Source organism: Sinocyclocheilus rhinocerous, unplaced genomic scaffold (assembly GCF_001515625.1).
Source record: "Sinocyclocheilus rhinocerous isolate Xijiao unplaced genomic scaffold, SAMN03320098_v1.1 scaffold1351, whole genome shotgun sequence".
Taxonomy (NCBI): Eukaryota; Metazoa; Chordata; class Actinopteri; order Cypriniformes; family Cyprinidae; genus Sinocyclocheilus; species Sinocyclocheilus rhinocerous.
Genome location: NW_015654494.1, coordinates 59,190 through 71,121, shown reverse-complemented (window position 1 = coordinate 71,121; position 11,932 = coordinate 59,190). Strand labels below are relative to the sequence as shown.

The 11,932-nt window shown below is 37.5% G+C and overlaps 1 protein-coding gene across 2 annotated transcripts in view; it reads left to right on the top strand.

Annotated features, from left to right (window-relative positions):
- The first annotated feature begins 7,024 nt into the window (after nt 1-7,024).
- Nucleotides 7,025-11,932, top strand: part of cers4a (ceramide synthase 4a) — a 17,295-nt gene continuing 12,387 nt past the window's right edge. For both annotated transcript variants that reach the window (XM_016523825.1, XM_016523826.1), the window contains exons 1-3: nt 7,025-7,182; nt 9,233-9,412; nt 10,962-11,079. In XM_016523825.1, coding sequence (XP_016379311.1) covers nt 7,175-7,182; nt 9,233-9,412; nt 10,962-11,079 — 306 coding nt within the window. In that variant the 5' untranslated portion in view covers nt 7,025-7,174. The remainder of the gene's footprint in view (nt 7,183-9,232; nt 9,413-10,961; nt 11,080-11,932) is intronic.

Here is an 11,932-nt window from a genome sequence, read left to right as displayed (position 1 = left end):
GGTTGCTAGGGTGTTTAGAGTGGTTTAACATGTTGCTGTGCGGTTGCTAGGGTGTTTAGAGTGGGTTTAACATGTTGCTGTGTGGTTGCTAGGGTGTTTAAAGTGGTTTAACATGTTGCTGTGCGGTTGCTAGGGTGTTTAGAGTGGGTTTAACATGTTGCTGTGTGGTTGCTAGGGTGTTTAAAGTGGTTTAACATGTTGCTGTGCGGTTGCTAGGGTGTTTAGAGTGGTTTAACATGTTGCTGTGCGGTTGCTAGGGTGTTTAGAGTGGTTTAACATGTTGCTGTGCGGTTGCTAGGGTGTTTAGAGTGGTTTAACATGTTGCTGTGCGGTTGCTAGGGTGTTTAGAGTGGGTTTAACATGTTGCTGTGTGGTTGCTAGGGTGTTTAGAGTGGTTTAACATGTTGCTGTGCGGTTGCTAGGGTGTTTAGAGTGGTTTAACATGTTGCTGTGCGGTTGCTAGGGTGTTTAGAGTGGTTTAACATGTTGCTGTGCGGTTGCTAGGGTGTTTAGAGTGGTTTAACATGTTGCTGTGCGGTTGCTAGGGTGTTTAGAGTGGTTTAACATGTTGCTGTGCGGTTGCTAGGGTGTTTAGAGTGGTTTAACATGTTGCTGTGCGGTTGCTAGGGTGTTTAGAGTGGGTTTAACATGTTGCTCTGCGGTTGCTAGGGTGTTTAGAGTGGATTTAACATGTTGCTATACGGTTGCTAAGGGTTCTGGGTAACAAAATTAAAATTTTTTAATTGTTTTTCATTGTTGTTCAGTTGAATTGAAATGTATTATAAAACACAATCTTGCTGTCTCTCTTTTAGAAACGATACTTGAACGCCCATAAATAAACAGCTGTCCAGAGGTATTAGCAAGATGGCCGCCGGGTGACCTGACCTGCCACATGAACTGCTGTTTCTCAGTGTTTAAATGAAATCTCTGTTGTCTGTAAGGATATCAAAGTGCGCTGATGTTTGTTGTTTAACAGAATTACAACGTTCCTTGTAAATTTGATGCAGGATGGCCTTCTAAACATTAGCTGAGCGAGAATCAAGTGTTCGACCACCAGAACGTTTATTATGCCTTAACAGTAGATATGGCGTATGTGATTCGTACTAATGTTTACTTGTTAATTAAACCCATAAACGGATGGCCCTTGAGCTGAAAAGAGTTAGAAAGGTGGAAGAAAACAAATATTATCCTCAAATACCATGACTCACAAACCAGCTTCACTTATTCAAACTCACAGCTGGTTCTGAGAGATTGTCACACACCTTAGCAGCTACTAGAGTCATTTCTGGCTTGTTGCTAACAATGGTTGCTGGTTGTCTTTGTTATGGTTGGTTTCTAGGATTTCTGGCTGATTGCTAGAGTGTTTTATGCTGGTTGCTTGCTAGGTTGTTCTAGGTGGGTTCTAGGGCATCCTGCCTGGTTGCTAGGCAGTTGCTAGAGTGTTTTGTTGGTTGCTATGTTGTTCTAAGTAGTCACTAGGGCATTTTGACTGGTTGCTAGGTAGTTGATGTAATATTTCGGCTAGTTACCAGGAAGGTGCTAAAGTGTTTTGGCTGGTTGCTAGGTTGTTCTGGGTGGTTGCTACTGCAAGTTGTTTAGGCGGTTTCTAGGGTGTTCTGGCTGGTTGCTAGGTGGTTGCTAGAGTGTTTTAGGCTGGTTGTTTGCTAGGTTGTTCTAGGTGGTTTCTAGGGCATCCTGCTTGGTTGCTAGGCAGTTGCTATAATATTTTGGGTAGTTACTAGGCAGTTGCTAAAGTGTTTTGGCTGGTTGCTAGGTTATTCTGGGTGGTTGCTACTGCAAGTTGTTTAGGCGGTTTCTAGGGTGTTCTGGCTGGTTGCTAGGTGGTTGCTAGAGTGTTTTAGGCTGGTTGTTTGCTAGGTTGTTCTAGGTGGTTTCTAGGGCATCCTGCTTGGTTGCTAGGCAGTTGCTATAATATTTTGGGTAGTTACTAGGCAGTTGCTAAAGTGTTTTGGCTGGTTGCTAGGTTATTCTGGGTGGTTGCTACTGCAAGTTGTTTAGGCGGTTTCTAGGGTGTTCTAGCTGGTTGCTAGGTGGCTGCTAGAGTGTTTTAGGCTGGTTGCTTGCTAGGATGTTCTAGGTGGTTTCTATGGCAAGAGTGGTTTCTAGTTGCAAGAGTGGAACAACAAATTTGCAACAAATCTAGTTTAGAAAAACGTTGTGGGAACATTGTTTTGAAATGTTTCTAAAATGTTGAAATGTCTACCATGTTCTTGCTGTAATTATAATGTTATTTAAAAGCTACAAAAATTTTAGTTTTTTTACAACGTTCTACCAACTTTATTTTCACCCAAAGTTACAATATAACGTTATTTGAATGTTTATTTTTAATATTCTAAGAACATTAAAATGTCCAGTTTTGTCCTCGTGATTAGAATGCTATTTAAAGGTCACAAAGAACATTTCTTAGAACGTTCGAGTACAAATAACATCATAAGAACATTCCTAGAATGTTGATCTCAGAACATTTTCTCTCAGCATTGACGCATATCAAGAATGAATAAGGTTATAAGAATGTTTTATAAACGTTACTTTAACAACATTTTGTCCTAACATTTATATAACTTTTTAAAAAACTTTAAAGAAAGTTGTGAGAACGTTCCCTGTTAGCTGGTTAGTAGGCATTTACTAGAGTGCTTTGGACGGCTGCTAGGTAGTTGCTATAAGGCAGTGGTCGCCAAAACTGGCCCGCCAGCAATAATATCTGGCCTGCCCCCGCAACTAAAATAGCCATCGTCATGAAATGTGTGGTATGAAAAAACTAACAGTGAACCATTGAAGCATAAAAGTAGCCTACGTCAAATAATTATTACAATAAGTTAGGATCCATTGTGTAACAAGCAAATTAAAATGATACACATTTATTATTCACAATATGGAAAGAGGAAATAAAACTTTGTTCGTTAAGAGCATGACTCAAATGCCATTAATGGGCTTATTCAAGTCCTCTTTTATTTTTTTTAGTTATTTTTATCCATTCTGCATCTCCCACATATGTGTGTTTTAGCAAGGCGTTCTGTGTTGCAAGTTGGTGAATGAAGATACTTGCCAGGTTACGTGTCACTACTCTGCTTTATTAAAGGGTTAGTTCACCCAAAAATGAAAATTCTGTGATTAATTACTCACCCTCCTGTCGTTCTAAACCCGTAAGACGACTGCCACACAAATGTGGCTTTTTGTTAATGACTGTCCTACTACAGGTTTTAACACAGAGTAACAGCTCACTACCAGTTACAAAACACACTGTAACAGTCTGTCACAGGCAATTCTAGTTGCATTTTTCATAAATGAATTTCTTAAATTATCCTTTGACTATGTTCTGGCCCGCCATCTAGTGGCGAAAGTTTGAAAGTTTATTTTTGGCCCGATGCCAAACTTATTTGCCGACCCCTGCTATAAGGTTTTGTCTGGTTGCTAGGTTGTTCTGTCTGGTTGCTAGGCAGTTGCTAGAGTGTTTTGGCTGGTTTCTTGGGGGTTTTGCTGCTCATTTTTTCTTATTTGATAATTGAATATTATATTGTATTAGTATGGTTAATTTATTTGGGACAGAAGGACCATGAACTTCACCTCCCTGTCCCTGTTTCTCTTCAACACCTCCACAAGACATTTGGTGCCTCCGCAGAAAGGATAAGACATGGAAATATTTGCTGGAAACGTGAGAGGGTGGACCAGTCTGAAAAGCTTTTATTCAAGAAAGACTGGGTCATATCAGTTTAGATTGTGTCCAAATTAACTTCTTGATGAAGGGAAAAAAGATTAAATTGATTTCTCCTCTTTGGTCTCTTTGTTTGTTTTTTTTCAAACCAAGTAAGTCTCACAATCAGAGACATCGCTTTGGCATGACATTACAGATAAATACACAGCTCACCGCCGAAAGATTGTTTGTTTTTGTGTTATACACCAACATCATACACTAAACAGCCAAACAACAAGGTCTTTTCAAACCCTCCATGCTGTGACTGCAACTGCCAACAAAGAAACATGATCTTAACAAATGTGACATTGCGCCCTCTGCTGACACTAAAGCAGACCTGCAGTCCTTCAAAAACAATCTGTGGCTTTTGTTCAAAAAAACATGCTACCATACTACTCATACTGTTTCTGCAGTACTCTGTGCATTTACTGTGCAAAGTAAGCAAATTTTCTGTATGACACAGATAAAGCAAAGCATGCTGAAATAATCTGATGTCCAATGATGAAATGGATATAAGCAGCTAAAAATTATAAAGCTGTTGACAACAATCTAGCATAACTCTAACAACTACCCAGAACAACCTAGCAACCAGCCAGAACACTGTAGGAACTGCCAGAACACCCTAGAAACCACCTAGAACAACCTAGCAACCACTCAGAAACCATTTGAAACACTTAGCAACCAGACAAAACACTCTAGCAACTGTAGTCAAACACTCCAGAGATAGCCTAGAAACCAGACAAAAAACCCTAGAAACCACCTGGAACAACATAGCAACCAGCCGAAACACCCTAGCAACTGCCTAGCAATCAGCCAGAGAACCACAGAAACCAGCTAGAACAACCTATTGCTAGAGTGCTTTGATTGGTTTCCAGGCAGTTGTTAGAGTGTTTTGGCTGGTTGCTAGGCAGTTTCTAGAGTGTTTTGGATTGATCACTAGGTAGTTGCTAAATAGCTGTTTTTTGGCTGGTTGCTAGGCAGTTTCTAGAGTGTTTTGGATTGATCACTAGGTAGTTGCTAAATAGCTGTTTTTTGGCTGGTTGCTAGGCAGTTTCTAGAGTGTTTTGGATTGATCACTAGGTAGTTGCTAAATAGCTGGTTTTTGGCTGGTTGCTAGGCACTTGTTTGAGTGTTTTGGCTGGTTGCTAGGCAGTTTCTAGAGTGTTTTGGATTGGTCACTAGGTAGTTGCTAAATAGCTGGTTTTTGGCTGGTTGCTAGGCACTTGTTTGAGTGTTTTGGCTGGTTGCTAGGCAGTTTCTAGAGTGTTTTGGATTGGTCACTAGGTAGTTGCTAAATAGCTGGTTTTTGGTTGGTTGCTAGGCACTTGCTCGAGTGTTTTGGCTGGTTGCTAGGCAGTTTCTAGAGTGTTTTAGAATGTTCACGAGGCAGTCGCTAGGTTGTTCTAGGTGATTTCTTAGCTGTTTTAACTGTTTGCTAGGGAGTTGCTAGAGAGTTTTCACTGGTTGCTGAGAAGTTGCTAGAACATTTTGTCTGGTTGCTGGACAGTTGCTGGAGTGTTTTTTTTTTTTTTTGGTTGCTAGGCTAAAGTGCTTTGGCTGGTTTCTAGATTGTTCTAGGTGTTTGTTGTTGTTGTTTTGGCTGGTTGCAAGGCAGTTGCTAGAGTGTTTTGGCTTGGTCACTAGGCAGGTGCTAATGTGCTTTGGCTGGTTTCTAGGTTGTTCTAGGTGGTTTCTTGGTTGTTTTGGCTGGTTGCAAGGCAGTTGCTAGATTGTTTTAGCTGCTAGGTAGTTGCTAAAGAGCTTTGGCTGGTTGCTAGCTTCTAAGTGATTTCTTGGCTGTTTTGACTGATTGCTAGGGAGTTGCTAGAGTGTTTTGGGTGGTTGCTAGGTAGTTGCAGTTTATTTAAATACCATTGATAAATCAGATATTTAAGTTTAAAATAACAGAGAGAACATGCAGTGATTGGCATTATGAAGCTAAACAGCTGGCATCATGGAAACTCACATACGAGTATATTATACATAGTAAGGCCGTCCTGAACGTTTGCAATGCATACATTGGATTTTAGCCACATATATTGCATTTAGATTTAATGCTCTGCAGTCTGGGAAAACATGCATTGCATGCTAAAAGCCAAATAAAACACATGCAATGCATTTTACAGGACTGTCATTAGATGGAACATAGACAAGAAGAAATGACCAGTTCAAATTGTGTTTTCGTGTGCTGTGCACAATATCCTGAAATAGTCAAGAGATGAGATTGTCAAGAGACAGCCAAAAACAATTAATAAACATAAGAGTTGTTTTCTTAGATTTGAAACCCCAGCTGATATGAAAACAGACAGTAGCTTCATTGTAAAGAGCCAGACGGACAGGACTGACGTACATGCCTCTCTTAAATGGCGCTTTTAAACACCTGTCAGTCATTTTTCTTGGTAAAAACATATAACAGGCAAAGGGGAAAGTAATATGTGCCATTGAGACTTTTGATTTCAAAATAACAAAGGTATAAACCTGGTTGTGTATTTCAAACATATAAATCTTGTTTCATTTATATTTGACACAGATATTCAAGTTTATTATTTATGGTAAAACTGTGTAATCCAAATGATGGAAAATTTTATATGCAATTAAAATACGTTATACAGACAGACAGACAGACAGATAGATAGATAGATAGATAGATAGGGTGAATTCGGGTAATCTGGGACATTGGGTAATCTGGGACACCTAAACTCCAGTGTGTTTATTTCCTGTTCTAACAAAATTTAGTCAACAGAACTTTTACTATAATTTTAGCATAGATGTCATGTGACTGAAATCACATGACTTAATTGGGGTGATTCCACAGAAAGGGGCGGGGCACTTGTCAATCAAGAAGCTCCCCTGGGAATTGCATGACAAGGTCAGTGACATAGGATTCTGACTAGATTAATGTTAAGGACATAAATCTGTCATAAATAATACAATGTTCCTAATTGTTGTCAAATTATGTTTGTGATCTATTCAAGCAACAAAATATGTATTAAAGTGTTGAAAATGTGTTTTAGTTTTTTTTCTTTCAAACATTTTGTTTAGATAGATAGATAGATAGATAGATAGATAGATTTATATGTTCATCTAATGGTCAATAGGGGGCGACTATACCGGGATTTGTGGAAAGCAAAGCACCTTACAACATTTTTCCCTGATGGAGAGAAAGACGGAGGAGATGCTGCTGCTGAAAGCGTCCGTCTCTCCGGTGTTTTCATGGATTCTCTCGGCTCTGGGATAATTTAACAAATGCCAGACCTATTTTACTCTTGGAAACCGTTAAAAGACTATTAAAGTCTTTTATACAGACTAGAATATTAGCCGGAAGAATCAGCGCGAGCGTTTGTTTTCATTTAGATCTTGAGCGATCATGATGCTGGATGCTGTTCATAGCGAAGAGCGGGAATAAACGACGCAAAGACGCGTAGAAGAGGCCTGATATCCGTCATTCTCCATCACTGAAGCATGGACAGGTAATAACGACGTTTTAAATTATAATTATAATCGCGTATGTAAACATTACTGTAGTCATGCATCGCTAACGTTAACATAATAATGCGGTTATTTAGGTGGGCGTGTACGGACGGTATTTTTCTCATTATTTTTTTCCCCTTATAACAAAAGGTACGAACGTTCTTATTATGGTTCTTACTAAATTATGGTAATAAATCAAAAATAATTAGTGATTTTGTTGATTTCTGACGTCTTTTCTAGATTTATGAGTGAGCTTTGATAACATTTTGTTTTAAGATCAATTTGTGGCATCTGTCCATAATTTTATTGCGATTTAATCTGATTATGTAAACATTCAGCCTGAAAACGGCAATCGGCTAATCGCTGTCATGTCACGGAGGCCCGTTAACCGTTTCGCGGGCCTGAATTAAAGGGATAGTTCACCCAAAAATGAAAATTTGATGTTTATCTGCTTACCCCCAGGGCATCCAAGATGTAGGTGACTTTGTTTCTTCAGTAGAACAAATATGATGATTTTTAACGTTAATATATATATCTATATATGTTTGTTTGTAAAATGGCACAGTTTTATAAATATCTGAAAGTTCACTCTTAACATCAGTCAGTCAAGCATTATAATATGATAATCAATATTATTTAATGATAGAACTTTAGTAATTAGAATTAAAACTTGATAACCATGTATGAATGCATATTAGTCATTTTAACTGAACTTCAGACTGGTGGTGGTGCTTTTTTGGTCAGGCAGTGTTTCTGTAAAAAAATAAAAAATTGGAGCCAGAGTGTAGATTTAGTCGCATATGCGAGTGATTTACTCGCAATGTAGAGGGTTGACAGACAAATCCAAATTAAATCCTGCGGCTCGTGGCGACACATTGATGTCCTGAGACACGAAACGATTGGTTTGTGCGAGAAACCGAACAGATTTTGATTAGCCGTCGTACCTACAATGACTGTGCACTGTGTAAACAATGAGTGACGTATACGCGCGAGAGATCACTTCCGGCGCTTGCGTAAACTACGCCAGAGCGCGTACACACCTCACGCACCGGATGCCTGCGTGCGCCCAAAGACATGGATGCCCTGGGGGTAAGCAGATAAACAGATAAACATCAAATTTTCATTTTTGGGTGAACTATCCCTTTAAAGTTTAGAAAACACATTTCTGGAAATATTATCTATTTTATTTAAACTCACCTGTCAGAGTGCTGTATTTCTCACATAGCTCAAAGTGCTCAAAATGTACGTTTTAAAGCAGGAGTTGGGTCAATATTAACAATAGGCTATGTTTTAGATGATTATTAATAGATGTTGTAATGTATAGGCTATTTTGTATTTTAGATATAATTTACAATTTTGACGTATTTTCTAGATTAATGAGCGAGTTGGTTTGTTTTCATTTTGTTTTACGACTAATATTATGGCATAATTTTATTGCCATTTCGCTTGATTTGTTGTAAATACTCGGCCTGAAAACTGTGATCGATAATCTCTGAGGAGTCATGACGTCACGGAGGCTGTTTAACCCTCTCGCGGGCCCAAGAAAACACATTTCTGGTAATATTGTCTATTTTAATATGTTTTATTAAATATATTCACCCGTCCGAGTGCTGTATTTGTAACTTAGCAAGTGCTCAAAATTTATATTTTAAAGCAGTAGTTCAGCCCAAAATTAAAATTCTGTCATTAGCATTTTGTTGCGATTTAGCCTGATTTGTTGTAAATATAACTGCGATCGCTAATCGCGTTGGAGTCATGACGTCACAGTCTGTTTAATTTTTTTACTTTATTTTAAATAAATTAAATTAAAATAAAATAAAATAAATAAAATTAGCCTGATATGTTGTGTATATAGTATTTCTTACATAGCAAGTGCTCAAAATCCACAATTTAAAGCAGTAGTTCAGTCAATATGGACAATTCTGTCATTATGTTATTATTATGAGAGTTTGTTGTTTCATCTACTGCTGACTGAACTTTATCTGTAGATGGTTTATCTGCTGTAATAAGCTAGCAGCCCTCTCTAACGTTCTCCTTTGGCGTCTGTAGTTTAGAGGAACTTGTAAACCAGTGGATTTGGCGGCAGGATTTCTGGCTTCCTCCTGGCGTCACATGGAAAGACATCGCTGAAGGGACGGTGGACGGAGGTCGGCATCCCGTACCCCGCGACCTGTTCATCTCCCTGCCCTTGGCCCTGGGTTTCATCGCACTGCGGTTCGTTTTCGAAAGGTGCGTATCAGTATTACGTCTATATTCACCTTATAAGAGAATTTTAACATTAACAGGCGCAAACTGTGATTGGTAGCATATCATTACTGTAAACACTAGCGGATTGGGTTACTAATACACGGTTTGGTTTCTCCTAAGGGTTTTCTCTCTAGTGCGCTTAGGACGCTTTCTACGTTTAACCAGGATGTATTATTCAACAGTTCGTCTCTGAATGATTGAAATGAGGATATCAGGCTGTAGTTTAGTGTGTCAGTTCTGACAGAATGAAAGTGGAGCATTGTTACACTGTCGCCATTGTGTTTTTGCAGCGACTGGATACTCAATGCACTTGTTTATTTTTTCTATTAAAGAACTGTTTGTTTATTCTGTGTTAATTTTTTTATAGACAATTCTTACTAAGAAATATTAGTTCAAATGGAAATCAAATGAAAGATGTATTGAAATTATACATTGTAAAGAAGTTATTTAATATAAATATATATATATATATATATATGTGTGTGTGTGTGTATGTATATAATGTATGTTGTTTATATAATGTACATATATATGTAATATATAAATGTATATATTTTATATATGTGTATTTTTTTGACAACACATTTCCCATTCATTTCTCATTATCGTAATCCAAACATAATCTTATTCTCATTTATTTATTTATTCTATTAAAAAATGCATGTATGTTTTTACCATTATCATATAAAACGTATATAAAGCAATACTATATAATACTATATAATTTTAATTAAGTACATATTTTAATGATGTATTATATAACTAAATAGTTAATTAAAAATGTAAAAATTACATTTTAATAATTATTAATTTACCAAACAAATTAATAAAATAATTTTTTTCACATTAGTTTGCTTTCATTTTTAATTTTTATCTTTGAGTTGTGTTTTCATTAAAGCATGAGCTTGGCAGGGTTACGTTTATTATATCATATTTCAGTATATTATTAAAATTTAAATTTAAAATGCATTATTATTATTATTATTATTATTAAGACATTAAAATATTCTTAAAAAAAAAAAATATATATATATATTATTATATATTTTTTTCATTACAGACACAATGACAGCCAATCAAAAGCTATTTAATATTTAATGCACAGTTAACAGAAGTACTATTATGGACCAATCAAATTCTCTGGTGGGCGGGGCTACGCAGCATTCTGCATATCAACCAAACCTCCTTTCACATATCATATTAATTATGTCTTATTTCAGTTGGTTATGTGATGAAATCTGACCTCTTGGCCATTTATTCACTCTTATATTACAGAGTAATGAAGTTACTCTGCCGGTCTGGAAGAGCAAGTCAAGTGCAGACCTGCTGTATGTATATGTATCGCAGAAAGGGTTTCTCACGTCGCTCCCTTTCTTGCCGTTAACTCATCAAAAGCCGCCCAGTTCTGGCTGTACAGCGTCTCGCGTTTGATTAAAGATCTTGAGTTACAGACGGTGTCGGGTTTCGGTGAGTGTCGCGCCCTCGAGTGCCGGCGCGTTGAGTCACGCTTGTCTCTGTCTGTGTGTTACAGGGTTGTGGCGCTACCGCTCAGCCGGCGGTTGGGCGTCCGGGACAGGGTTCGGGTGCGTGTCACACCCGTCCCGAAGCTGGAGGCGTTTTACCTGCAGAAGAAGCAGCAGCCGTCACAGGTTAGTGAGTCACATGATCACCTGCCGTCTGTGACGCGTGATTTAATACTGGACATCCATACCAGAGGATATATATGTGTACAGCTGCTGAGCACAAAAACACTTGGGACTGTTTATTTATTAATCATAGCATTACAATATTATTTAAACTTTTATCACATTTGTTACACTATTTTATTACAATATTATTACAATATTAATCAAAATTCAAATTTTATTTATTTATTTTGCAATGAATTCTGGGATTGCTTTCTCTCCTGAATTAGGTTAATTTTCAAAAGCAGCATAATATAATATGCGTAACATTCATAACATTCGGCATTTAACATTCAACTAACAATCAAATAACATTCAACATTTATAAAATAACAACAATAGTTTATAATATTATTTATAATTTTTAGACTTTATAGATAATTATTAATGATTATGAAATATTATGTTAAATTATTAAGTTAATTAATATATAATTATTGCATTTTATGATATGAAATACTTCCATGGTGCATTAATATTTTAAGTATTTGTTTTATCCAGGGTTTGAAATTAACAGCCGCCAACCCGCCAAATGCGGGTAAAAATCAGCTGTGGCGGGTAACGCTGTCAAATCACTAGCCAATTTGGCGGGTTACTTTTCGTAAATTATGTTCACTCATTAATTTCTTGGGGAAGTTCATGCAGGCCAAATCTGCGCAGGTTTAGCGCAAATACTGAACTCGTGAGACATCATGACATTATCGAGTATATTGCAAAAGCTAAACAAAACACAACTACAGAGGCGTGCATACACGACGTGATGAAGTCTGGTTAGACCGACACAGGATTTAGTGCGCGTGCGCATTTAGAGTGGTTC